This window comes from Pantherophis guttatus, chromosome 6, assembly GCF_059756535.1.
Source record: "Pantherophis guttatus breed Tessera chromosome 6, ASM5975653v1, whole genome shotgun sequence".
NCBI lineage: Eukaryota > Metazoa > Chordata > Lepidosauria > Squamata > Colubridae > Pantherophis > Pantherophis guttatus.
In genome coordinates, this window is record NC_142068.1 from 56,851,593 (window position 1) to 56,878,429 (window position 26,837).

Below are 26,837 nucleotides of genomic sequence, written 5' to 3' on the forward strand. Positions count from 1 at the left end.
GTGGGGAGCTATGGCCCTTCTATGATGTACGGATTTCAACTTCCAGAATTCTTGAGCTGGCATGGCTGGCTCAGAAATTCTGGGAATTGAAATCCAAAAGTCATAAAGGGGCTGTAGTTCTCCACCTCTGTCCTAGATGGTGGAGTGGTAACTGTGGTCCAGAAAACCTTTGTCTAACTGTCTACATACTAGGTCTGTATACCATCATTTAAACATTAAAGGATGAACACTATTCAGCAACCCTCATATGTGCATAATGTTGGACTTAGCCTTTTGGTTGGGCACACGGGTTACTATTACTATTAAAGTGTTATTTACCTTTAATTCCTCCACTTAACTGTATCAATCTAGTCCTTCCATGTGCATCTACTTATCTTTGAAGGCAAGCGGAAGTGGCTTGCTTACAGGTTACAGATAAGCAGATATGGGTTTTCTCTCTGGTAATTCCTCTTTGGTGAGAAATTCTGCTCCAACAGTCTTCTATTTCCTTTAGCAATACTTTAAATTGGGCATTGTTTGAAGGATAAACAAGGAAAAACAATCATTTGTTGTTCTAATACTTTGTTTTTTTGAAAACTTAACATCCAATAACTACTGAAGAAAGAATGTATCATCTAAGTGTATGGGACCAGAAATTTCTCCCTCTTTTCCCTATATACTATACATACACACACAGAGAGAGAGATTATAGTTGTGTTGATAGAGAAACTCAAATGCTTCTTCCTGGTACCAGTAAAGATTTTTATCAGGACCCATTACCATTGAGCATGTAAGTGATTTTTGCTGAATTCAAGCTGGAAGCTGATAAATACATTAATTCTGGCATTTTAAACTTTAACAGTATATTGTGAATATACACACAAAATCCTGCAGTAACGGAATAGCTGCCATAGTATTTGTGTTAATTCCCAAAAGTTTTAAGAGAAAGGCATTCAAGTTAAATTTTTCTTCCTCCACCACCCAACTCCCTTCAATTCCCTGGAATGCTGTCTGATACCGTACCTTAACTTTGCTTTTATAGGAGTCTTTGATGTTTTCTTGATTGTTTGCTTGTAGATGTTTAATTACCCAATTTGTAACATCATTAGTACTTCTGAGTGTCCCTGTTTATATACAATAGCTTGCCAGTATTGGTTGGGATATGGTTTTGTCATTGGTAATTAGGGTATTCTGCTTGGTTATTTGTCTCATTTTAATTCTTGCTTAGCTGGGTGCTTAACTGCTAGAGAAAATGTGTTCCAGTATTCTTACCTTTTTTATTGTCTCCTATGAATGGTGTGTAAATGTGATTTTTCTCTATTTGTCTATTGATGGATGATTTGTCTGAATACCAAGCTTTCAAGAATTTTGGATTTAGCTTGGTCTACGATGCTCACAGTTTCCCAATTATAACTATGGTTGAATCTGTCCATGTGTTGTGAGATTAAAGGGATTTCTTTGTGTCTTCTGATTGCTAATTGATATTCATGGATTGTTCTGCAAATTATGCTTTTGTTTTCAAATATGAATTAATTCTAACACTGGGCTGCTTCCAGTTTTATTTCCCAAGAATGTTTATAAACTCTATGTGGGATGCAAAGATGTCCTGTGGAAAAGATGATGCTAGAGACTGTCTTTGCCAGATGCCGTTGCTTTGGGCACAAGGGAGTTAGTGGCATATTAGTCTGTATGATGCCTATAAGAGGTGATGAAATTTAGAAGTGATACTGAAGTGAAACAAGGTACAAAGATTGTGTTACTGCTGCTTATCATTGCTCACACTAATTGGCCTTCTACAACCAAGTTTTTGAAGTTGTAGATAAGCAGAAACAGGCCTCTGGAGTTGGTTGACAATTATGCAGTCCAGTCTGTACTTTGGTATCAATGTTGTATAAGGGGGTTTATCAAGTGGAAGAGATTCCTCGTTGTTCACTAGATAAGGAAGGCACAAGACTTTGAATGATGTTCCCAGTTTGACTGGCAAATAGATATGTGTGTGTGTGTGCACGCACACACACACACACACACACACAGCGCAGTTTTTCTGCATATGGCTGCTTCCTGTTATACAGATGGCTGTCTGTGCAGCAACTGGCCGTCCTGCTTATTTTTGGAACAAGAGGAGGAAGTGTTTACAATTGCCCAGTAACTGTTGCACATCTTTATAATCTGAGTCCTAGAAATCCCCATCAGTCAGTTTATGATAATGAAAACAATGGGTATTGTAAAACATGTACATGCATGAATGTACCAAAAAACAGCTGGAGCGTATGTGTTTTGGAGAGAGGCAGGGTATAAGGAAAATGAGAATTGGCTATAATAACAAACTTAATAACAGAATCCTTTCTTCTCCTGCAGGAGGTGGAGGAAAGCGCAAAGGTAAAAGCAAAAAATGGAAGGAAATCCTGAAGTTTCCTCATATTAGCCAGTGTGAAGATCTTCGAAGAACAATAGGTACAAACTTGCTTTTGTTTTTCAAATATTTGGTTTGAGAGCCTTTCTTATAACCAAACAGCTTTTTAATATGGGAAACTTTACTAAATTGGGCAAAATCTATAGCCTTCAAAATGAACTTTTAAACTTTTTAATATTACTGTAAGTAATAATGCAAAAATACTAGGTGATGCATTGTTACGCATATGCAAAATCTCCCGCTTCTGACTTGGAGGATTAACTTCCAGAAAACTACTGCATTATTCCCAGATTGAATGGATTATCATGTTTTGGGAGAGTTCCTGAAATACTAGTAGATTTTGTGCAAACCTACTATTTGTATTGTCATATTTTTATTTACATGCTACTTTTTCAAAGAAACCTGTGTATTAAGGACAACAATGGATGCCCTGGGCTAATATGGTTTGCCATTCATAAAGAAATTGTTGAGTGATCACACATATATGTGTTGGTGTGTGTAAGATGCCACAAGAGAGGGGTACACAGAAGAACAGCTTTTTTCTGGAATTTTAGATGAAACAGAACAGTCTGTCTCTGTTTTCTCAACAGTTGGGTTTCTACTTCCATTTACACATATATCACTGAAATTTTGGACTATGGAATAATCTATCTTTCTACATGGCTCTTTGGGAATAGATGTCACAGTATTTGAGGTGTTTGAAGAGCAGGATCTCTGGCAACATCAAACTGCTTTTATCGACTTTAAAAAAGTAGGCTTGTGCTTTTTGGCATATCTTGCCAAGCCCAGAGAGAAGATCCCTTCCCCACTGAAGGGAGGGAAATGGTACTCGGGATGTCCACTGTTAACCTCTACACCTATTGCTAGGAATCAGATGCTCTGCAATTTTTGTCACACAGAGTTAGGCTGTAATAGAATTCTGTTGAGTATGGAAGAAGAAAAATGTTTCTCAAACATTTGAGAATGGCAGAAAAGAACCAGATGGACATTCCAGCCTTATCTCCTAAGTGAGTCATTATTAGGAATTTTTGAAAGAGAGGATCAAATCATTCCAAGAGAGTCTGCCTTAATGTTTTCTCTGATACATGGGATATAGAGTCCAATATTCTGTAACTCCTTTTTCCTTGCATTAAATCTTTTTACTGAGACTTATGTATGAATCTCATACATAATAGCAATAGCACTTAGACTTACATACCGCTTCACAGTGATTTACAGCCCTCACAGTTTACAGAGTCAACATATTGCCTCCAACAATCTGGGCTGTCATTTTACCAATCTCGGAAGAATGGAAGGCTGAATCAACCTTGACTCAGTGAGAATCGAACCCCTGGCAGTCATCAGAATTAGCCTGCAGTACTGCATTCTAACCACTGCGCCATAATGTATCTCATTTCTTGTCATCTACTGTTTTTTGGACCTTGACCAGGAAAAGGCTAAGAAAAGCAGAAATGTTTGTCACTTTCATTGGGCTGGCAATCGGCAAGCCCATGGTGTCCCAGTTGGAGCCACTGCTTTCTGCTCCAGATGAAGCCTGTTGCCATGTAAAAGTTCTGTCTGGAGATGTACAGAAGTCGTTGCAGATCTGGGCTGACCATGATTCTCTATTTCTTCTGCTCTGATTTATTGATGATCGGGAACAATTGGGAACAATATTTTAATCCCTTAAGGAACCCAGCATCAGCATGAGAATACAAGAAGGTCCACCCTCAATCTATGAGCCCTAATTGAGAGGGGACCCATAAGAATATGAGAAATGTTGGACTGTGGCTATGATGAGAAGGAGGTACCAGAAATCCCTGGTGGAATGTTCCAAACTGGGAATTTGAAAGACCATCAATTTCCAGTATGATAGGCAGAGAGAAATATAACAGGATTATATTTCAGTAGCAATTCCAGGAAAATGGGGATCAGCAATTTGGCTCCCTTTTTCCAGCCCGGCAATCTTGTTTGCAGGTCATGGATCACATCTTTCAACATAAGCGGCATAAACAACATAAGTATCTTTTGGGGGCGGGGGCATTCACATTTGGAACTTTCACCCAACCCCTTCCTCATAGCATTTTGAAAAGCAGTGAAAATTGCCTTTCTACCAAGTTTTAAAATCCAAGTAATTCCTTAGGTCCTCCATCTTGGGGGATGAATTTTAACTTTGTATATTGTTTTGCATTGTTTCAAGTTTTTTATTCTGCTCTGTTTCACCCATATATTTATTTATATAAATAACCCTGCAGACTGCCACACAACAGCAGTTCTCCCTGCTTTATTTTGATCATGGATGAAAGGGTGGAGTTTATAGAAATTTAAATATTGGAACAGTTACCGGGCACGAATGGCTGGCATTACTCCAAATAGTTCATCAAGAAATATAATCATTTATACAGTGATGCCCATCTAACTCAGTGATGAGTTAGACTAAGATTTAGATATGCCACTAAACACTTGAGTTACGAGTTCCACTCAATATATCAAGAGATATATTTAAAATAAGGTCAGAAAGATGACTGAAGCTTTTTACATCTAATTGCTCTTCTGGATGGAATAAATTAGAATTGATTTTAGATTTGGTGGGATACAAATCTAACGCGCACACACACACACACGTAGAAAACACAGTCAAGCAGCCAGAAAGTAATAGGTAAAAAATGTTAAAGACACGACACGTGCAGAAACTGTAGCCATATCTAGTTTATAGCAACACCATTTAGTCCACTTTTCTGTCCTTGCAAACTGCTTCTACCTTTCCATAAATCATTTCATACACTGCGGTGTCTGTTTGTTTTTAATTTCTCGCTGTCATCCTTTTGAGGATCTCATCAGTTCCATCAAATCACAACGTTCTTGGTCTTCCCAAAAAGGGGAATGTTATCCATTCATTATTAGTTTTGCAGTTTGCTTTCTATTCATTGTCTCCAGCTGATATATTACCTCAGGGTTGTTCTTGGTCAGGTCACTACTTTTATGACTGAGAAAATAAGAAAAATTCAATTAGCACTGTTATGATCATGCATGGATATCCTCACTTTTATTGATTGAAGTAAAACAGTAAACAAACCCATGTTTGAGGTTCATAGTTATTTCCTGTGAAATGTTCAGAAAGACGTATGGCCTGTTATTAAAAGATATCCTGAATTAGCAGGAATTAAGTTCTTGTGGTTGGTTTCTGAGTATGTTAACACCATGAACAGAGAAGAAAATGCAAATTTAATGTCAATGAGATGATCAAAGATAATTGTAATCTGATCTCTAAATATGTCTGATTGTGTTGTTGCCACCATGGGATGGGTGTGGGGTTTGGGGTGCATTAAACTGTGGATTTCAACTGTGGATTTTTTATGTTATACATCACCCGAAGTCACCTTGTGTGAATTGGGTGGCTATATAAATCTGTTTAATAAATAAATAAATTCCATGGCATTAAAAAAAGAAAAGAAAACCCTCTCTGGCTGTCATAAAAATATATTTTGTTTAGAGTCAGTCACTAGCTAATACCATTGACTAATTCTGTAGTGTAGGGGTAAGGAATGATGGCCCTTTTATGACTTGTGGACTTCAACTCCCAGAATGCTACCTCAGGGACTTGAAGTCCACAAGTCATAAACGAAACATCATTCCCCACCTCTGCAGTAGTGGAAACAGGTTTTTGTACTTACGTCTGTAGTCTGCTTCCTTCATTGCAACCCCCTCCCCCCCGGAATAAAAGCACTTGTCTCATCTGGAAGCAGTTTTGATGTATGTGAAGTCTTCTAATCCTTGATGTTGGTGGCAAGCTCTGATTGCCTACTAGTTATGGACCTATGTTTTATCCTTCAGACTGGAAGCAGATTTTCTGAGCTGTCCTGAGAAAGCTTTGGAAAAGAAGGAATCATTTCAGCCACATTCCAGAATTTTGTATATGTATATTTTGTTTTGACTTGATGATCTCACTCCAAAAGCAGCTTTGCTTTTAAGCATTTTAAACTGGGAAATAATGGACAGATTTATAATTCATAACTTTCACCAAGAAAAGTCTGTATGTTACAAGAATTGATATCTGATTAATAAACTCTAGTCTAGTCAGAGGTGTAAGGCAGCGGTGGGGAATGATGACAACTTTGACTTGTGGACTTCAACTCCCAGAATTCCTGAGCCAATTCTCGGAGTTGAAGTCCGTAAGGCATAATAGGGCCATCGTTCCCCACTCCTAGTGTAAGGCGTTCACTTTGAAAGATGTTTCTGAGTGGAAGTGGGTTGAAAGAAATTAAATAAATCTTGATTTTATCACAGACAGAAACAAAGCATAAATAATACTATGAAAATTCATTATTTCATATGAATAATATGAAATATAAAATTTTATCCCTCCCAAGTTATAGCTTTCCATCCAGTCAAAAACAATCATCTTTTTCTTAAACATCACACTTGGAACAAAAAATAGTTCACCAGTTCTCCAGCATTTGCAATTCTAGCAAAAGTTCACAGTACCTTCTTAATATTTTGAAATACCTACGTTACTGAATAGCAGTTTCCATACTAGTTGAAGTAGGGATTAGTATAACTGAATGTTATTATTATTTAGCTATTCTTGGATCTCTTCCCTTAAAATCTTGGAATCTGAAATATATTTTCTTTGAGTGCTGTCCTAGAGTTGGATGATATGTGATGTATTTTCTGCCATTGAAGATTTGGATGGACTGCAATGGAAGCAATCAAGAGGATGAAAATGTACTTTCTTGCCCCCCCCCCCCCCACTTCATACCACCACAGAAAATATGCAGAAAACTTAGTTAAAGGAACCTGAATGTGAAAAGAGGAGGATGCTTGAACTCGACAGCTTCCAGGACTTTACGGGGTCACAGGGGAAATGAGTCCAAGTGATTTCAGTCCACATTCTTTTAATATACTTCATTTCACAAAGCTTAATCCATGGATGACTATATTTGCAGCAGCAAAATAGAGGAAAAACAAACAAGCTGTTGCTCTTTCAAAAGGATAGGCAAATCTCCCACACAACATAGCATTAGATCATCCGTGTTTGACATGTTTGTGCAATCAAAGCCCAGCACTACCACTATTGAGTTACATAGTTGGTTTCATTTGTGTTTGAAAGTCATAAACTTTCCGCAGTGAATTCCCAGGCACGTGTTATTTAAATATAATTATGTCTGCTGAATTTCTTCCAAAATATATTACAATCACAAGGTACCATAGGAAACATCCTTTTAAGAAAGTTTTACTTATTTATTTGCTTTCTTGCTACTTTTAGTTTTGTTGTAGACCAACGCAAAGCAAATAAAGAAAAATAAATAACAATAATTCCAATATAAAGGTAGAAAAAGTAAAATATTGTATGAATAAAATAACATTTGTTATTTTATATATACACACCCACACCCACACACGCACGCACGCACATATTTGCATGGAATTAAATATATATATTTAAAGTAAAAAGCCAAGAAAAAAAAAACTATAAAACATGTTACAAAGTTGAATGCTACAAATAATTAAGCTAAATAACTATAGATAAATACGTAAGAACTATTATAAACTATAAACCTTTATAACAGTTTATTCTAACTTGTGAATTTAATACTTTTTGAAGTCCTACTAGGATTTGATTTGAAATAAGTGCAATCATAATCCAACCAACTCAAGAAATATAATGGCAAGGTAAAGTATAATGACATTTATTTAAGGGGAGGGGAAAAAAAGGATTATGAGATACCGTATTTTTTGGACTATAAAATGCATCGGAGTATAAGACGCACGAAGATTTCAAAGAAGAAAACAAGAAAAAAAGTTTTTGGTCTCTGCACATCTGGCTGTTGCCCTCCTCAGCCCCCAGGAGCACTTTGCAGGCCTCCCAAACTCTCTGCGCATCTTGTATTTGCAAAAAATAGCCCTGTTTTTGGCGAAAATGGGACATGCAGGGTGGTTTGGGAAGCCAAAAATGGCCATATTCAATCTATATGTCGCACCAATATTTCCACCCTCTTTTAGGGGGGAAATAAGTGTGTCTCATACTCTGAAAAGTATGTTATATTAGCTAATGGTAATCTAGACAGGGTTCTGCATACACTACTGTGCCCAGTTGTAGCCCAGATACAGAACCAGCCTACACAATATTTATTATTGAAAAGGATAGAAAGTTGGCAGTTGGGTGCTTCAGGGTCTATCACAATCTTATTGGGTAATACAACCAGTAACATTATTTCATATTATCTTTCAGATGAGAAGACTCTGCACTGTGCACTGTGCTCAGACAGAGGGCTTTTAGCAAATAATTAATTGAACTGTCATTCAATTAAGTTCGAAAGATACGTTTGTATCTCTTATTTTATTCAGAAAATTATGGAAGACCTGCTTGTCTTTCCAGGCCTTAGGGACAGAGTAATTGTGCCAGCTTCTTTTTGTTCTGCTTCGTTTTGTTTTACTTTGATGTGATTTGTATTTGTATTTTGCTGTTCTGGTCTGTTGTATTCTTTTGATATGTTGACGTTAATTGTAAGCCACCCAGAGTCATTTGGGAGTCAGGCGGCCTGATAAATAATTTATTAAATAAATTAATAAAGGTCAACTTAACTAAATAAACAACGACCAACTTGCAAATAGCAGAGGCAAAAAAGAAAGGTGCAGTATGGTCTCTATATGTATCTTTCTGCTATTAATAATAGCTTCTTCAGAAAAGATTTGCACTGGGAGATCTGACAGACTACAGTAGGTAAATTAGATGAGAAAATCAACTCCACTAGAATCATATTTTATTAAGAAAGGTTATACTAACAGAATCTTAATTGTGCTTGACTACCTCCTTATACTTATGACTTAGGGAGAAATCTACCTAAGCTGCTTTTGAATATTATCTTACTTCCAGGATTTCCCAAATTTCAACCGTCTTTGCTAAGCAATGGTTCTTGCATATTTGTTGCATTTATCTCTTACTTTCTACAGCAGAGGTCTTCAAACTTGGCAGCTTTAAGACTTGGGGACTTCACCTCCCAGAATTCTCCAGCCAGCATAGGCTTGAGTTGAAGTCCCCAAGTCTTAAAGCTGCCAAGTTTGGGGACCTGTGCTCTACAGAATCTATTTTGCTCTCTCTCCAGATAGTGTCTCTGTATCTCGTTTCCTCTGGGAAGTCCCATGAACCATGTGGTGGTCCTAATATTTATTTGCGGGACATAAAAATAGTACTGATTAGAAAAATGTCTATAGAGATTCTCAGTCATCCACATCATGATTGTCCCAAAGGTGCTTTTTCAAAAGGCAAGTAGACTTTGCTTTTCCTAAAACAAAGTCCAGTTGCCTTTTGAAAAAACACCTTTGGGACAGTGATTAGAAAGTTCCTTTTTGCATCTGGGGCAATTTTGATTTCTTGATGAAAAGATTATCCAATCCTAGAGGGATTGCTCATTCTGGCCATTATGGGATGTAGTGAAGAGGGAGGGGGTACATTCCAGAGGAGTAAGAGGCAACTCGGTCCAGATATTATGTGAGAGAGGGAATGAAGGCAGCCCTTTCCTAATAAGTTCACAGAGTATATTATATAGATGGGGACAGTAGAGTCTTAAGTCTGGCAAGATTTTGTTTATAGGTATGAAACAATTAAAAAACCTTGGAAAAATTGCCATTATTGGATTTGGGCCTGTCATTGGCTTAGAGAATATTTTCTATAATTATACCTCTGCTCAGTTATGTGTTGAATCTTGGCCCCTGGCTTTCATTTCTGGTAGTACCACAAGATCTTGAATCATTTAATAGTCATTGGGCTGCAAAGACTTTCTTCTTTGTGGCCTGTTTATTTCTGTCCACCTCCGGTCCTGCAGATGTTGAATCATAACCTGGTAAGTAATAATAGTTTTTTTCTTCCGTTCAATTGTGTCCAATTTTCACAAACTGTCTGAATAAGTCCTTGCAATTTTCTTAGCAAAGTTTTTAGAAGTGGCTAACTATTGCTTCCTTCCTAGGACTGAAAGAAAATTGTGCCTAAAGTAGGATTAGAACTCATGGTCTTCTGTTTTCTAGATTGGTGCTTTAGCCACTACCCCAACTGCCTCTCAATGATGTAATAAAGTGACATAAATACATCATTATACATCTCAAATGTTCTCTCCGGCACAGTACATTTTGTGACATGTACCCAAGTCCTTCTGTTAGTTAAAATTGGGGCAGAAAAATGCTTTTATAGTTATTTAGTTTTATTTGCTGGGGCTTATCTAGCAAGACTGAGCAATTAATAAATCCTTCTTATGGTCAACTACAATTTCAACAATTATTTCTTTCTCCTTTCCTCACCCCACCCCCAGTGCAAAAATGTAACAACAAATCATGGATAACCAACAGAAAGAAGCCAAAATCACACATATCATAAAAATAGTAAACAAAATAAAAGTATCACACTGCTTATAGGGGTTCACCCTGGCTGAGGAACTGCTGGAAAAACTAGATTTTTCAAGTTTTCCCAAAAGACAGGGGAGTCAGGGCTGGGCCAACCTTGGTGGAGACACTATATTCTTGCCACTTGGAGATGCATGTACAAATCTTTTTACTTTCTATGCACGTCATCGGAGGCCACAGCTGCATACAAGCATACAAATCTTTTCCTTCACACAAAGAATAATATAAACAAAAAACTCTAGGGGTTGGTAAGGTGTGCTGCCTGTTGACCCCTAAGTCAAATTATGCCTTTGACATTTGGACAAAACTAAGAGAATCTCATCTCTTCCATGACTAATGAAATATCCAGGGCTGGGCTTCAAAAATTTTAGCAAGGGGTTCTCTGCCCAGTTGCTGCCCAGGTGCTGGGAAGATAAATATGGCTGGGCTGGTACAATGTGGCACTTTGGGAGAGGAGCAGTGAGATGGGTGAGGTGATAGAGGGGCAAAGATAGTGGTAAGGTTGAGAGTGGGTTGGCTAGTGAAATATGCTGTACTTCAAAGGAATGTGGGGGTGACATGGTGGGCATGGCCTAGTTGGCTTCCTGCACCACAGCGAGGGAGGGCATTTTTGCCCTCCCCGGGCTCTGGAGGCTTTCCTCGAGCCTCCGGGAGTGCGAAAACAGCCTCCCCAGGCTCCGGATGCCCTCTGGAGGCTGTTTCCAAACTTCCAGTAGGCCCGCTTTTCGCCCGCCCTGAGCTTTCACGCATGCCTTGCACTTACCTGCATCCAAAACGGGCCGCATGGGGACTCCTGGGAGGAGAGGGGAGGGGTGGGCGGGGCCAGTCAGGAGTGGGATTTGGGGGTTCTCTGAACTGCACAGAATTTTAGCTAGAGGTTCTCCCTAACCACTGCGAACCCCCAGCAGCCCACCCCTGGAAATATCTCTGTACTTTTCCACCACCCACCGTCCTATCCCCAGCAGATTTTGATCTAGTTTCTTGTCAACCTTGAACAAGATACAGCTAGATACGAGAAGCTTCACAAATTCCTTGATGGAACTTTTCCTGTTACAAAGTCAGCTTAATAAGTCAATAAAATGTTTAATTGTGCACCAGAATTAGAGACCAAAACATACAATGACTTTTATTCCTGTTTATACATTTCAGTTCCTGGTATTACAATTCCTCTCTTTCGCTTTCTCTCTCTTGATTATCTCATTTCTGGGGTTTTCTACTCTTATGTGTCATTATACCTTGGCTTGGAAAGGACCACACCTAGAGGAGAGTTCCTAATCCCATTCCCATTAAAGCCAATGTGGTATTGAGGTTTTTCTATTTCATATAATTAAGGGGTTGGTTGCCAATTTAATTTGCCAAATGACTTCACAAATTTCTCTTCAAGGGACAAAACATCCTGTAAGTTAAAGTTTAAAAATCTAAAATAATTTATATTATATGATTCAATAATGCATTTACTAGTGAGGTTTTTTTTTTAACTGTGAGAAGAATCTCACATCATTTAAATAGAAATAGTATATTGCAAGAGGCATTACTGAAAACTAAACAATTTCTGGATGTCTACAATAGCTGGAAGTTGTACATTCAAACATTGATTACAAATACAGTTGGGATTTTGGTAAGTTTCTATTATGGAACATTGAAAAGAAAGCTTCATGTCAAGGGCTTTGGGGTGGAGCTTTAATTAGAAATGCATTCCTGAAAGCGACATATTTAGATAGAGATTATCAGCAAGTTAACTGGCAAAAGGAACTGGAAGCAAGCTATGTCTTGAGGTTATTCTTTGTTTTTGCATTTGAACTACTGGATGATTCCAGATGGAGACGTGCACAGTCAAGAAACATTGCACAACTATTTTGATTCTTTTCAGTAAGTTAAAAAAGGGGGGAAGAAGCCATAGAAAAACATGAGAGAATGGGGACTACAATATGAAAATTCCTGAATCCTTGTTATTATTATCAGACTGGGACCCCACACTCCTCTCAGGACATAAAGCAGTGTACAAAGCAGTTTACAAAACATTCCTTCCTCCTCACCACAACAGCTACCTGAGCCATTTTAGTCACTTTAGACTGAGAGAAACAATTGGCTAAAAATCATGGCCAAGGGCAGACCAGAAAACTTTCTCCAATGCAAGCCCAACACATTAACCACTGTGTCCCAGAGGAAAAAGAGGGGTCAAACAGGCCATCTATGTTAAAATTGAACATCCCTCTCTCAACAGAGGGAGAGGGATACAATACCATCTATATCCTGTCTTCAACATAGTTCTTCCAATAGTCCCAAGAAGACTCCACACAACCCATTTGCACTCTGATTTAGGTGATCCTGAGGATACAGATAAATCTCCAAGTGGTCTCAACAACTCTCAGAGAGCTAATGACTTATCTTCAGGTGACAACCAGATGACTGCAAAGAGAATAGACTCTTTCTATTCCCCACCATTCAATCAGGACGGAAGATGCTTCTTGTATGAAAAGTGAAACATTTTCAGAAGGGAAAAAACAAAGTCCAGTTGCCTTTTGAAAAGCACCTTTAGGACAACCATGACCTGGATGATTGAGAATTTCCATAGACATTTAACCACTGTGCCACACTGGGCTCTCTCGTAAGATTCTGGGAATGAGATGTGATTGCTCAAAAAACACCTTGGCTGAAAATATTGCTGGTTGCACATAATGAATTTTGCATCAGTGCATATATCATAAACGCCAAAGGGAACTTTATCCCTCTTGGAAATTATTTGGGAGTATTTATTTGCCAGAGTTTTCAGCATATTGTCCACTAAACTTTTATACATTTTATAAATATAGTATAGGGGTCCTCAAACTTTTTAAACAGGAGGCCAATTCACGATCCCTCAGACTGTTGGGGGCCAGACTGAGTGGATGGGTGTGGCTAGTGGTCATGTGATTGGGTGGGTGTGGCTAGGTGGATATGTGACTAGGTGGGTGTGGCCAATTTAGCAGTCCATTAAACAATGCATACAAATTAAACTTTAATTTGTTTTGCTCCTGAGGGTGTTTTATTCACTTTTGTTTGCATGTTGGGCTTTTGGTTGACCTTTTACTAGATCATTTTTTCAGTTGTGTTGGAGTCTAATGGTCTACTTCAGGAAACTCAGTTTTGCAGCAATTCTTCTCAGCCCCAAGGATCTTACAATCAACAGGTCTGTGTGTGTCTGTGTCTGTGTCTGTGTCTGTGTCTCTCTCTATCTCTCTGTCTGTCTGTCTCTCTCTATCTCTTTTTCTGTCTCTCTCTGTCTTGTCTCTCTATTCCCCTTCCTCCCTCTCTTTCTCTTTCTCTCTCTGTCTCTTTCTATCTCTATCTTTCTTTCTCTCTCTCTCTTTCTCTCTCTCTCTGCCTCTGTCTCTCTCTCTCTGTGTGTCTATCTTCTGGAGGCGGGGGAGGTAAGAAATGGGGCACGCAGATGCCTCTGGAGGCCTCTGTGCACCCCCTTTTTGGCTTGTAGAGTGCTACTGGAGATGGGGGAGAAAAAAAACGGACCCGTTTTTGGCCTCCTGGAGCATCTACGCTTCCCGTTTTTCACCTCTCTTGCCTCCAGAAGCATTCTGCAGGGCAGAAATGGGTCCGTTTTTGGACTCCCTGGGCGTCCGCACACCCCATTTTTTACCTCCCCCACCTCCAGAAACATTCTGCAGGCCAAAAATGTTGGCCTTACCTTCCAGTTCCAACCCATGGGGCGAAAGTAAGTCCTGTGCTCGGCCAAAGGGTGGGGGCCAATAGGTGGGTCGGGCAATGTGGGCAGGGCAGCCTCGTGGTCCTGTGCAGACTGGATTAATAGTTTCAGTGGACCATATGAGGCCTGCGGCCCATAGTTTGAGGACCCCTGTTTTAATGGATATCTCACTTTCCAGCAATGGTCCCAAACTACTTTTAAAAACTGCAAACTGGATATAATGCAACTGAGCTATTATAGGATCTTAGGTGGAAAACAGACTTAAAATTAATTCTAGTGGAAAACCAAATCTTCCTAGACTTAACAGGATAATTCTATAAAATCTATACAATTTCATAAGCCTTATAGTATTCAGAACCATCACATAGGACTGACAGTGCAGCATCTTCAAGTAGATAAATGCAGAGATAGCATTTATCACCAGGAAAATGATAAGAATGATAAGACAACTCACTCCTGAGAAAGAAGGAACACAAGGAACACATTTCACCACCACCAGCCCCTGTCCTGTTCTGTTTGGTATAAAAGAGAGCAGAAAGAAATGCCAGCAGACTTTTGGGATTCTTTTTATTATACCCTACGACAATAGAGAATTCCTGTAATTCTTGCATTGTTTCTTTCCTGATCAGGCCTATCTCAAAGATCTGACAACATGTGGACTTTCTGTTTCTTCTTACATTCTTCTACCAGGATTTCTCTCTTCAGTCTAGCTCTAGGAATATAGAAAAAAAGGTGCTTTGTGTCCTCCTAATTGAAGCTCAAAACTACAGGACTTAACAAATCCAGGGCCAACTCTAAAAGACAAGATGTAATTGTGTAACTGTTGCATTCAGTTTAAAGGGTTTTAATGAGTCTTATTCTTGGGAAAAGGGAAGCAATCACACATAAATGTCCTAATAAAACTAAGCCAGTACACTTTCCTAGAACTCAAGATATTTTTCTAAAATGGCTTGACATCGCCCTCCCCTTTCGGTGACTCAAACTCATAATTCCCTTACACTTTCTCATACTTCTTCAGTAGTTCTATTTTCTCTTCATTTTGTCTTCTGATCATCTCCAATATCTCAGAATGCTCTTATTGCTTCACCATTAGTTGATCTTGTCTACGATCTTCACTGCTTAAAAGGTTACCTTGGCTTCAACTTGTGTTGGTATGCCCTTTTGAGTTTCTTTTATGCTTGATCGTTTGTATTGCTTTCCTGCTGTTTATCCAACTCTATAAAGGTCATAGGGAGCACTTCTAGCTAGCTAACAAAAAACTACCTTTGTTTTGAATGTTCAGGTTGCACATACATTCTTTAAAATTCCCAACAGCAGTAATCTATGTGCAGATGGAATGGTTGAACCTGTCCTTAATTTTGAAAACAAAGGTAGGCGCTTTTCAATGTAGACAAAAGTTAAGCTCTAAAAAGGCAGACCTGACTGTTTTGGAAACATTAAAGGAACCACTTACTTATGTCTTACCTATTTGACTCTGGCCATGACTGTAATCCACAAAAGTTTAATTTGTAGTGTGCCACAAATCTCTTCATTGGTTTATCAGACAGTTTTGTTTGCTAGAATTTTTTGTGCATTTTTGAAATAGTTTCTCTTAGAATGTTAAGGTTATACTTTATTTGCACCGATTTTATGAAAGCAATGATAATATATTCAGTTTCATATAAACATTTGAGATTACATTTGTTGTTGAATTCACAATACAGAGTTCCTCCATTATGGTTTTACATTAGTAGCAGGTATGTCCTATAGAATGTCCTATGCATTGCTGCCTGTTGCTATTCCTCTGAAAAATTGGTCTGGAAAAGTGTGAAATCACAAAATCTCATAAGATAAAGTACAAAAGGGCAGCAGTAGAGGACTAAAAGCACCAACAGCTTTCCATAGGCAGAAGTGTTTTCACTAAGTGAAAGGCCAAGTTGAATACAACCTAGCAAAATACAAATAAAGGGAACACAAGCAGAAGACATCCGAGATTTGAATGAATGAAATAGCCTTATTAAATACTTTGTTCGTTACATACAGTAGTTTTGTGTTCCCTTTAGTTGTTTGAGAAGTGTATAAACTACTGTATGTAACGAACAAAGTATTTAATAAGGCTATTTCATTCATTCAGATCTCGGATGTCTTCTGCTTGTGTTCCCTTTATTTTTTTGAGCAGTATAGTTATACCTGTTTCAATACCTTTGTTTTCCCACATTCAGAGTATAAATTAAATGGATGTTCTTATTTATTTGCTTAAAAGATTTAACTGGCCACTCATCTTAAGCAACTCTGGGTGTTTCATAACAACAGTAAAAGCAGTAGCTATAAAACTACCACGAAACAATAAAACAGGAAAATGATCCAACAGAAACAAAACTCCTGTGTATTACTCATCCTCCCAGGATGCCCGCTGCATCATGATTCTGGAGTCATATGTATCCTTTTTCTAAAAGTATTCTTATTTGGAGACTCTTTTACTTAAAATAAATATAGTCAGGACAGTCACCCATGCCAGAACAGAATAAATGGGTTTTTCAGAAATTGATGAGTATTTTCAAGATTACCTTTCTGTCGATGTGTCACATCTAAAAGGCTGCTGAAATCCCAATCAGCAGTTCACAGTGATAAAAATACACAACAAAACGCACAATGAAAACACCGCACAATCTAATTATAAAGCATTGAATGCAAACAAAATAATAAAAACAATCTATAAACCCAGACAAGATGAAATCATAGGCCAAATGTCTTCTAGAAGAACTCCATTTTGATTGTTTCAGGAAGTCCCAGCAGGAATCAGCCTGAAAGTCCACTCAGAGGCTACTCCAAAGAAGCAGCATTGTCTCTGGGAAAAAAGCATCTCTGAGTTTTAGCCCCTCTCTGCTTCCTAAGGGGGAGCCATTAGCATCTTCTCCCAGGTAGACTGTTTCCAATGTGAGAATGTGGTCCAAGCTCTGGAGAGCTTTATAGATCAGCACTAGCCCTGTAAGTTGCTCCCCTACAAGAAAAATGGGGCTGAAAAATATAGAGCAGCATTTTCTTTTTAAAAAGTATTTGAAGTCTGAAGAAAAAAAAAAGACATATGGGCCGATTTGATCCCTTGAAAAGTAGAACAGACTGCAAAACTCAAAATATCTGAAATTGGTACAATGAATATCGTTTTGCAGGGTTTTTTTTTTTCTTTTTGCATTTGACATTTTGAACATGCGATTTAATTGTGGTTTGGCTGATTGTGGAAAATGGAGAAGAAAATGTTCCTGGCTTTTTGGCAGAAAAGAAAGTGACAACCTTCCCAACACCCTCATTTCCTTCACTTTAAGAGCTGACTTCCAGAGTTGTCGTCATAGCGTCAGTGAGTTCAGATAAGAACATCATTTCAGCAAGGAGCTGAAAATTCAGGGAGAAGGAACAATGAAAACCAGCCACTTTATTTGTTTCTTACAGGGCATGTCCCAACTATGTCCAAGGAGAAAATTGGATATACTTTAATTTCACCCCACAAGAAATGTCACTCAATGGTCTGTACCACATCTGTGGATGATTGGGATCAGTTACCCTCTTAACTGGTCTGTTCAATTTATTCTCTGTAGACCTTCTGGAAAAAGCCAAGACATTGGGGGTTTTGTCTGGGTGCTTTTCTTTATGCGGTAAAACAAGTATTTTGGACAAATTATTTCTTGAGTGTTTGGATGAGATTTGCTTTCATATTTTCTCTGAAAGGATGCTAAATACAATTATTCTTAAAATAGTGAGATGCCTAGTTGATATGAATCTCTGTTAACACTGGTGGTGTAAGTACTTATGTCAGCCTGCCCCAGCCTTGGGCTGTCTGGTTGTTGGAACTACAATTCTCAGAAGTCTTCAGCTGATGTGAGCATTGACCCTGATGGCTGACAATTCTTTGGCTGTAGTTTAAGCTCAGCTGGAGGGCACCAAATTGGAAGAAACTGAGTTAATGAATATTTGAATTCTGAAGCTGAGTGTCTATTTCTGCAGCAAATACCCTGGAAGGCAGGAAGATTTTTATAAAAATGAAGCTGTATTGTTGGCCCGCCTTGATCTAGTCTTTCAAGAGCTCTTTTACCCAGACCCAGGTGTTTTTAAAAATTGATATTTTCATTGACCTACTTCATGTGGTACATTATTAATTGTATCTTCCATAAGCAGGCAGTTCTCTTTCATTTCAGAATTTGCTAGAGATTTAAAATCTGGATTTTTCATTTCTCAAATCTCTGCCACAGAATCCTAGTAAAAATTGTACATGCATTTTTAAAAAATCCAACTGAGGTGGAGGAGAGAATATACTTAATTTAAAATATTAGTGAAATCATTCTCATTTCATTACTCAATGAAATGAGAAGTCCAAATGAGATTTGGACTTCAAATGTCAGCATTTTGCAAAAGCGGTCCCTGAAACTTGGCACAAGGTTGAAATTAATACTTGAGAGACCCAAAATAGGTACAGGTTAAAATATTGCTTCATATTTTTAGTTTATTTTTTAGTAAAGACATAGTTAACTTGAATTGGTTGTACTTGTATTTTTAGGCTTATTGAAATAAAGTATTACTTGCTTATCTCTGATACATGGGCTTTTAATTTGACTTTAAAGGCCTTCTGGAAGACAGTTAAGACTGGACTGTTAAGACCTGCCTTTTATCCAGGCATTAGGGTTAGGATGTTCTGGGAACATTTGCAACTGTATTATATGAATCCACTTACCTTCGCTACTGGTTCACAAATGAGAGCATGCACGAATACTTTGGTCGCATGCGACACCTCTGCACATGCAGAGGACCTTCTGCACATGCACAGAGCATCAAAAATGGGACATGATGACCTCCGGGTGGGTGGGCGGAGTCTCCTGCCACCCACACTACTGGTTCACCCCAGCCAGATAGACCCAGCTGCATTTCACCACTGTGGTTCCTCATTTGTTTGGCTTCCTCTGATACATTTTAACTTTACCTTGTTAGCATATTGTTTTTATATTGCTTTTTGCAACTTTATTTTTATTTATTTTACTTCAAATTTATATACCGCCCTTCTCCCTAGGGACTCAGGGCGGTGTACAGCTAAATAAAAACACATAACATGTCTGTTTGTTACCAAGATGTTAGCCATATAAATTTTGTAAATATAATAATTCCTGATGAAATAACAATAGCTTATTAGTATGGAGAACCAAGTGGAAAGAAATATTTTGCATGTATTATTATAAGCAGTTTGCAGTTTTGTTTTAGCCGATCCAAATAATGAAGATAATTATATGCTTCCAAGTTTTTAAAAATCACATCTTGATTTTGGCCAAACAGATAAAAAATGAGTCCACCTTTGAAGGTTTTACATAGTAGCATAGTACAAAAGTTTAATGGAACATGTTTTAAATCAAACACGTTCAAGAGAAATAAGTCCATGGAAGAAAAATGTGATCTTGTTGACATGAAAGAACATTTCCACTCTAAGTGTTTGAATGTGTGAGTTGTTTTCACTGCTTCGAACATTGAAAACATCATGAGCCAATCTATGTTCTCCCTTTAGATCAGCGGTTCCTAACCCCTGGGCTGTAGCCCACTACTGGGCCATGGCTTATTTGCAAATTTGGCCAAAAGAGTGGTTGATTGGCGCATGCACACATGCTCAGCTCAACTTGTGTGACCAGCAGACTGGTAGGCAGTCATGCATGTGCATACCAGCTCACTGCTCATGTGAGTTAAGCTGTTCATGCTTGGGGGGCCCAATTCCCCTCTTCCCCCCAGCTGGGCCACGAAACCGCAAAGATTTGGCGAAGTAATAAATGAAGTAGTCTCTTCCTCCAATTCATATTTTGACTACATGGTGAATCTGCTTATCTTTGAAATTATCTAGATCCCAGACATTCAGTTGTCCTTTATTAAAATCGCCTTTGATAGCTACAAAGATGATACAATTGATGCTTTTGAACCTCCACAGTGATTAAAGCTTCTTTAGGAATTATCTGTGGTTCCTAAAATAGAATATTTCTTAAAATAGAGAGTTGAGGATCCTTTGGAAAGTGTTGAGTAAAGTTTGGTTACAATTACTTTGCTGTTGGTGCTTTAACTCAAGAGTTGGAATATTAACCCATATGGTTTTGTCTTGGCCAATTTTTGGATTTGCGATTGTTAGTACGTTTCTGGATCACTGATGTTAAGGATGCTTATATCCTTATATTCCCAATATCTGGAATCTATCAAGACATCAAGAATTGTGGCTTCTTGATGGAGGTTGGCTAAAATAATAACTATTCAACATTAAAAAGGGAAATCTCTACTTGGTATGCATTATATTATTTTTCATTGATTTAATTACTTTTTATTTCATAAAATGAGAAGAGAAGGTTTGTGAGCAATATGAACAATTTTTTATTAATTTTGTGATAACATGATTTCTAAACTTCTTTCCCCATTTTTGTTCACCGTTGGTTGCTTCATTTATTAATTTTTCAATTCGGTTGATCCTTTAATGCTAATGTGTGCATTTGCCCTTTTTTATTAGTTTACATAATAAAAGTAATTTTAAAAATAATTATAGGCTGTGAAGGAGGTATTATATGTGATCAAGTTTTAAAGTGTTTTCTTCAATTCTTCTAACCCTGATCATAGGCTGTTGTGGTGACTAACACACTACTGCAGGAGGCAATAAGTTCTAACAAAAGGCATAATTTCTGGAGCATGCATTGGTACTGCCTTTCCATTGCTTTACTGTCCTGTCTACTCCAAAATCCCTTCCCTCAAGTAGTTTTTGAGTGCCCACTCAATTCCTGCTGAAGCAGAAAACTCTCTTTAATTTAAGCCTGCCAAATGTAGCCAAAATGGACCTATTAGATCACATGAGACCAGAAGAAGGGGTAGGGCGAAACATATCTAATGGGGGATGACTGTCCACAATATCTGTGATTTTGATTATTGAATAAAGATAGATAACTTTTTAATAATGTGGATTCTACTGCAGCTGAGCCAGAAAATGCATTGTTTTAAATTCTAGGACCTTGTTGGATCACAATGATTGGAATTGCTCTGAACTCCTGCAAGCCTCATAAAAGTTCTCACAGTATTCTTTATTTTTGTAAACTTTCACTTAAAGGAAAAGTTAGACTCCAAGCTAGTTTTAGCCAGCATGCCCAGTGTGCAAATATGGAAGTTACAGTGATTAAAATTTGGAGAACTACACATTCCCACCCTGTTGGGAATGGATTTCATTTAACAAGAAATATTGTAATTGCAAAACATGTAGCTTGTATTCAGATGGGTTCTAGTTCTTTCAGTTAAAACAGGGAAAACAAAGCTAAAACAATATTAGAGACTGTTATTCTGTCAGATTATACTACCCTAGGTTAGAGAGACCAAATATTATTCTCTATAATTAAGCAACTTCTTATATTTATATATTCAATACAAGAAAGTTATAGCTTTTGTACATAATTCTCATTTTGCTTACCATTTACCTTTATGGTAAATTTCAGATATTATATTCATTGCATTACATTGCATTACTAAACTAATCTAATTCCCAACTTTGGACAGTTTACAATTAAAAACCAACTCACAAAAAGAAAAATACAGTGGATCAGAACAAAATAAAAAATTAAAATTAAACGGACTTCCACTGGCACCGCCGGCGCCGCTGCAGCTCCTTTGCAAGCTGCTACTCCCAGGATCTGTAAAACCGCCAAAACAGCGTAAATCAGCTGTTTTGTCAGCTGGAACTTCCCCCTCTGGCAAAGAGAGCGGGGGTGAGTGCTCAGGTGTATAGGGTAGAGCCCCCCAAAGCTTCCAGGATTAACCCTGGAGGCACAGAGGGTGAGGGCTCCCCAAATGACTGGAAAGCAGCTCCAGACTCGGTATTCTGTCTTTGATGGATTAAGGCATCGCGACCATCCCTGTGAAACAAGTGATTTCAAGGATTGATTTTCACGCAGGCAGAACAAAACAGGAGAGCTTCTCGCAAGTATTTTTCTTTCTTTAACTCTGATGAATAATGACTCCTTTCAGATTCGAGTGAAAGCTTTAAAGAGATCCAAAATGGCGCTGATTGAGAACGGAAGCTTAAGAAGAAAGTAATGGAGGTTTCTCAGCAGATAATTCAGCAAGTGTACAAATACTGACAGTGGATTTTGTGGATGCATGGCAAAAATCATTTATGGAAAGACTGGATGAAATCTTTGAGAAGTTTATTACTCAAATTGCTAACAAATTGCAATGTTGAAAGAGGAAGAAGAACAAAAAGCGCCTGAGGAACATGGAAAGGATGTTTTTCAAACTATGAATAAACTGATGGGCTTGAAGGAGGTTAACCCGGAGATATGGAGAGAGATCTATCCAGAGGTTTTGACGCAGATGAGAGGAAAAGTGCTGGGAGAAGCTTGGATTTTCAAGATATCAAGAAGGATTAGAAATGGAACATTACAATTTCTTTACAAAAATGGACTTTTAATCCTATTTAAAGAGGTGTGTTGCTTAAAAGGAACTTTGCGAGCTGCACAGAATTGGAAGATAAAATTACAGTTGAATACACAAAAACTTGTAAAAATAAAAGATGGTGGAATAAAGCGGAAGAAGAAGGCTCGGAAAAAAACCAGGGGGAAATGGAAGTGGAAGAATTTTATTCCTCTTTGTTAGGCAGGATAACATGGTGAATGATTGTATTGGTATTCAAGATTTTTATTAAGGATATGATTTGTTTGGTTTTGAAAAAAATTTTTTCTTTACTTATGACTGGGTGTTTCAACTGTTACAAAAACGGATTTTTAAAAAAGAAATTTTCTTTTGGATGTTAAATGACTGGATGTTTCAACTGTTATATAAACGTGAACAAGGATATGATCTCTTTGGTTATGATTGGATGGATTATATCTAAAAATTATTTTAAGTAATGGATTAAATGAGAAATTTCCTTTTGGATGTTAAATTCAAGGCTATAGATTTTTCACTATATTTTCAAGGGCTTTAAATTGTTTGTTTATTGTTGAATTAATTGGGATTAACTACCTTTAAGCAAGAAAAGTTATATTTTGTTTTGAACAAGGAGAGTTAAGGTACAAGTGATAGATAAATCTATAGATAATTAGTTTGTGGGGTTTTTCATTAAGGTTTGTTAAATGTTTTTACCCTGTACTTGTTCTGGAAAGTCCGGGGAGGGGGTTGGGGGTTGGGATGGGAGGGGGGAAGGGAGGGGGGAATATATATATATATATATATATATATATATATATATATATATATATATATATAATAGGATTGATTTTTTGTTTAAGATGTATGTTGACTATGAAATAAAAGTTTTTTTTTTAAAAAAAATTAAAATTAAACAAAACAAAAGCAGAGCGGGTTCAACAATCTACAGTTTCCATGTTGACAAGAATAGATATTCTACCTCCCCAGGCCTTCTGTGCCAAAAGTTTCTACTCCTAGCAGGATCCAATAAAACTGCTGTTGATTTTGTAGTTAGGAAGGATATAGCAAGGACAGTACTTGGTTACAATGTAATCAATGCTGAATAATATTGATTAGCTTTGTGGGCAACCCTTTAATATGACTATCATTCAAGTTAATGTTCCAATCACTGATGCAGAAGAAGAGGAGGTTAATGACGTCTATGATCAAGTTCAATTCAAAATCAGCAGAATATGCAAGCAAGAGATACTATGTGTGATTGATAACTGGAATACCAAATTTGGAAATATGAAAGGGGAAAATATAATTGGATTGTATGGTTTAGGAGAATGAAATGGCAGAAATAAGCAGAAGATCAGCTTATCAAATTCTGCCATTCCAATGATTTCTTCGTAGCTAACACTTTTTTTCAAACAACAAAAATGATGCCACTATAATGGACATCACCAGATAGGTATGCAGAAATCAAATTGACTATATTACTGTTAAAAGGAGGCAAAGGAGCTCCATTATAGCATGAAAGACATGGCCAGGTGCTGACTGTGGAAGAAATCAGAAACTGCTCAGGTGCAAACTCTAAATTAAGCTAAAGAAGAAGAAAGTTTACACACTATGACCTTGAACATATACTCACTCTTTTCAGGGAGAACATCAGGACACACTTTGATGTGCTAAACTTCATTGACAGAGAGCCAGAGATACTATAAAATGAACTTTAAAAAGGCCTTAAGAATGAATGTGAAAATAAATTAAAGAAAAGAAAGCAAACTGGATGTCAGAACAAACTCTGGAAATTGCCAAGAAGAGAAGTCAAGGCCTTGGAACTTGATAATGAACATATCAAAGTGTGGATTGCTTTTGCCTTTTAGGATCAACCATTAACAGTAAAGGAACAAGCAGTTGAGAAATACCCTGCAGATTAGCACTTGGTACAGGTGCCATAAAGCGCTTGGAGAAAATATACAAATATCATAATGTGTCTTAAACTACAGAGATCAGAATTGCTTCCTGTGACACTCTATGGAAGTGAAAGTTGAACTTTGAAGAAGCAGAATAGGAAGAACATTGATGCGTTCGAATTTTTGGGTTGTAGAAGACTCCTGAAAATCCTTTGGAAATTAGGAATAGGCAATGTATAATAAAACCTTTGCTTGTGATCCTTTATTTTAGAAAATTCTGAGTATTGTCAAAATCCAATATTCACATTTTCATTTGGGTATTTTGTCATTAATGCAAAAAATTGGCCCATTATTATTTTTCTAAAACTGATATTTCAGTCTTATTCCTGATAGATGATGGTTGCTTTTGTGTGTGTGTGTGTGTGTGTGTGTGTGTGTGTTGGTGGGAGATATACAGTGAACTGTTGGGAAATTGATAACCTCACATATATATTTTTTTACCATTATCTACTTCACGGATGTCAAACTCACCACGTCACATTGTCATCACATGATGTTTCATGACGTTTTTCCTCTTTGCAGAGCTGCAGTGGGCATGGCCTCCATGTGACACATCAAGCTCGAGGGCTGCCAGTTTGACACCCCTGATTATTTCTACTTTCACTTACCTTCACTTCAGTACTTCCTTAATTACTTCTTTAAAGAGGTGTTTTTCATAGCTGTTTCAAAACCAGCTACGATCTAAAAGTTGACCCACACTCTGTCAAGGACCTAGGAGTACTCACTTCAAAAGATCTAAGTCCCAGCGCTCACTGTAACATCATTGCAAAAAAGGCATTAAGAGTTGTCAATCTCATTTTACGAAGTTTTCTCTCTGGTAACACTATACTTCAAACTAGGGCATATAAAACCTTTGCCAGACCTATACTTGAATACTGTTCACCTGCCTGGAATCCACACTGTATTTCAAACATAAATACATTAGAGAGGGTTCAGATATATTTTACTAGAAGAGTACTCAAATCTTCTGCTCGAAATAGAATTCCCTATACCACCAGACTTGATATTTTAGGCCTGGATACCCTCGAACTACGCCATCTACATTCCGACCTATGCTTAGGTCATAAGATTATTTACCAAAAAGTCCTACCTGTAAATGGGTACTTTAATTTCAACCGTAATAACACAAGAGCTATCAATAGATTCAAACTCAATGTAATTCGCTCTAAACTTGATTGTAGGAAATATGACTTCTGCAGTAGAGTAGTAAACGTCTGGAATACTCTACCTGATCCTGTTGTTAGTCTCGCTAATCCCCATACCTTTTACCTTAAACTGTCTACTGTGGACCTTTCATGTTTCTTAAGTGGTCCCTAAGGGGGCGTGTATAAGCCCACCAGCGTGCCTACCGTCCCTGTCCTACTGTCCTCATTTATATGTAATTATTCTATGTGTTTATGGCTGTTTTGCCTATTTATATCCTTTTATTTGTGCCAATTTTTTTCATGTGTCTGTGTCTATATACTGATACTTGTTTCCTTGTACTTGTTGATAGATAAATAAATAAATAAAATAAAATAAATGTATTTGAGATGGAAAGAGGACTACTTTTTCTTACCCCTTCATTCTATCTTGTCCACCTCTAAACTAATGTATATTATCCTTGAGAGAAGCAGAGTTGCAGTAGCTTGCTGATCATGACCATCTGTGTATATTAGAGGTTATATTGTAACTGGCCTCTAAATGTACTCAAATGCTCAGTTCAACCAAAGAGAGACAATTTTGAGAACGATCAAAGTGGGAATTTTAATAAACAATGTTTTCAATGCTGTTGAAAATATTGTTTATTAAAATCGTGTTGGTTGCTGCTGGCAGCAGCTGTGCAATATAATGGGTGAGTAGTTAGACTATTCTACATTATTTTGCACTATTAGTAATTTTCATATCCTTGAATGAGTCCGTGAAACAGGAGACAATGAATCATTGTTTGTCTTGAGAAGATTCAGCCATTTCAGCACACTTAATCTTTTTCTTCCTCGAATTTTAGATAAGCAAAGAGAATTAAAAGGCAGATGTC

At 37.6% G+C, this 26,837-nt stretch overlaps 1 protein-coding gene across 1 annotated transcript in view; it reads left to right on the forward strand.

Moving 5' to 3' along the window:
* Window positions 1-26,837, forward strand: part of GRK5 (G protein-coupled receptor kinase 5) — a 148,607-nt gene that overhangs the window by 52,411 nt on the left and 69,359 nt on the right. Inside the window, exon 2 of the mRNA XM_034440262.3 lies at window positions 2,338-2,433. Coding sequence (XP_034296153.1) covers window positions 2,338-2,433 — 96 coding nt within the window. The remainder of the gene's footprint in view (window positions 1-2,337; window positions 2,434-26,837) is intronic.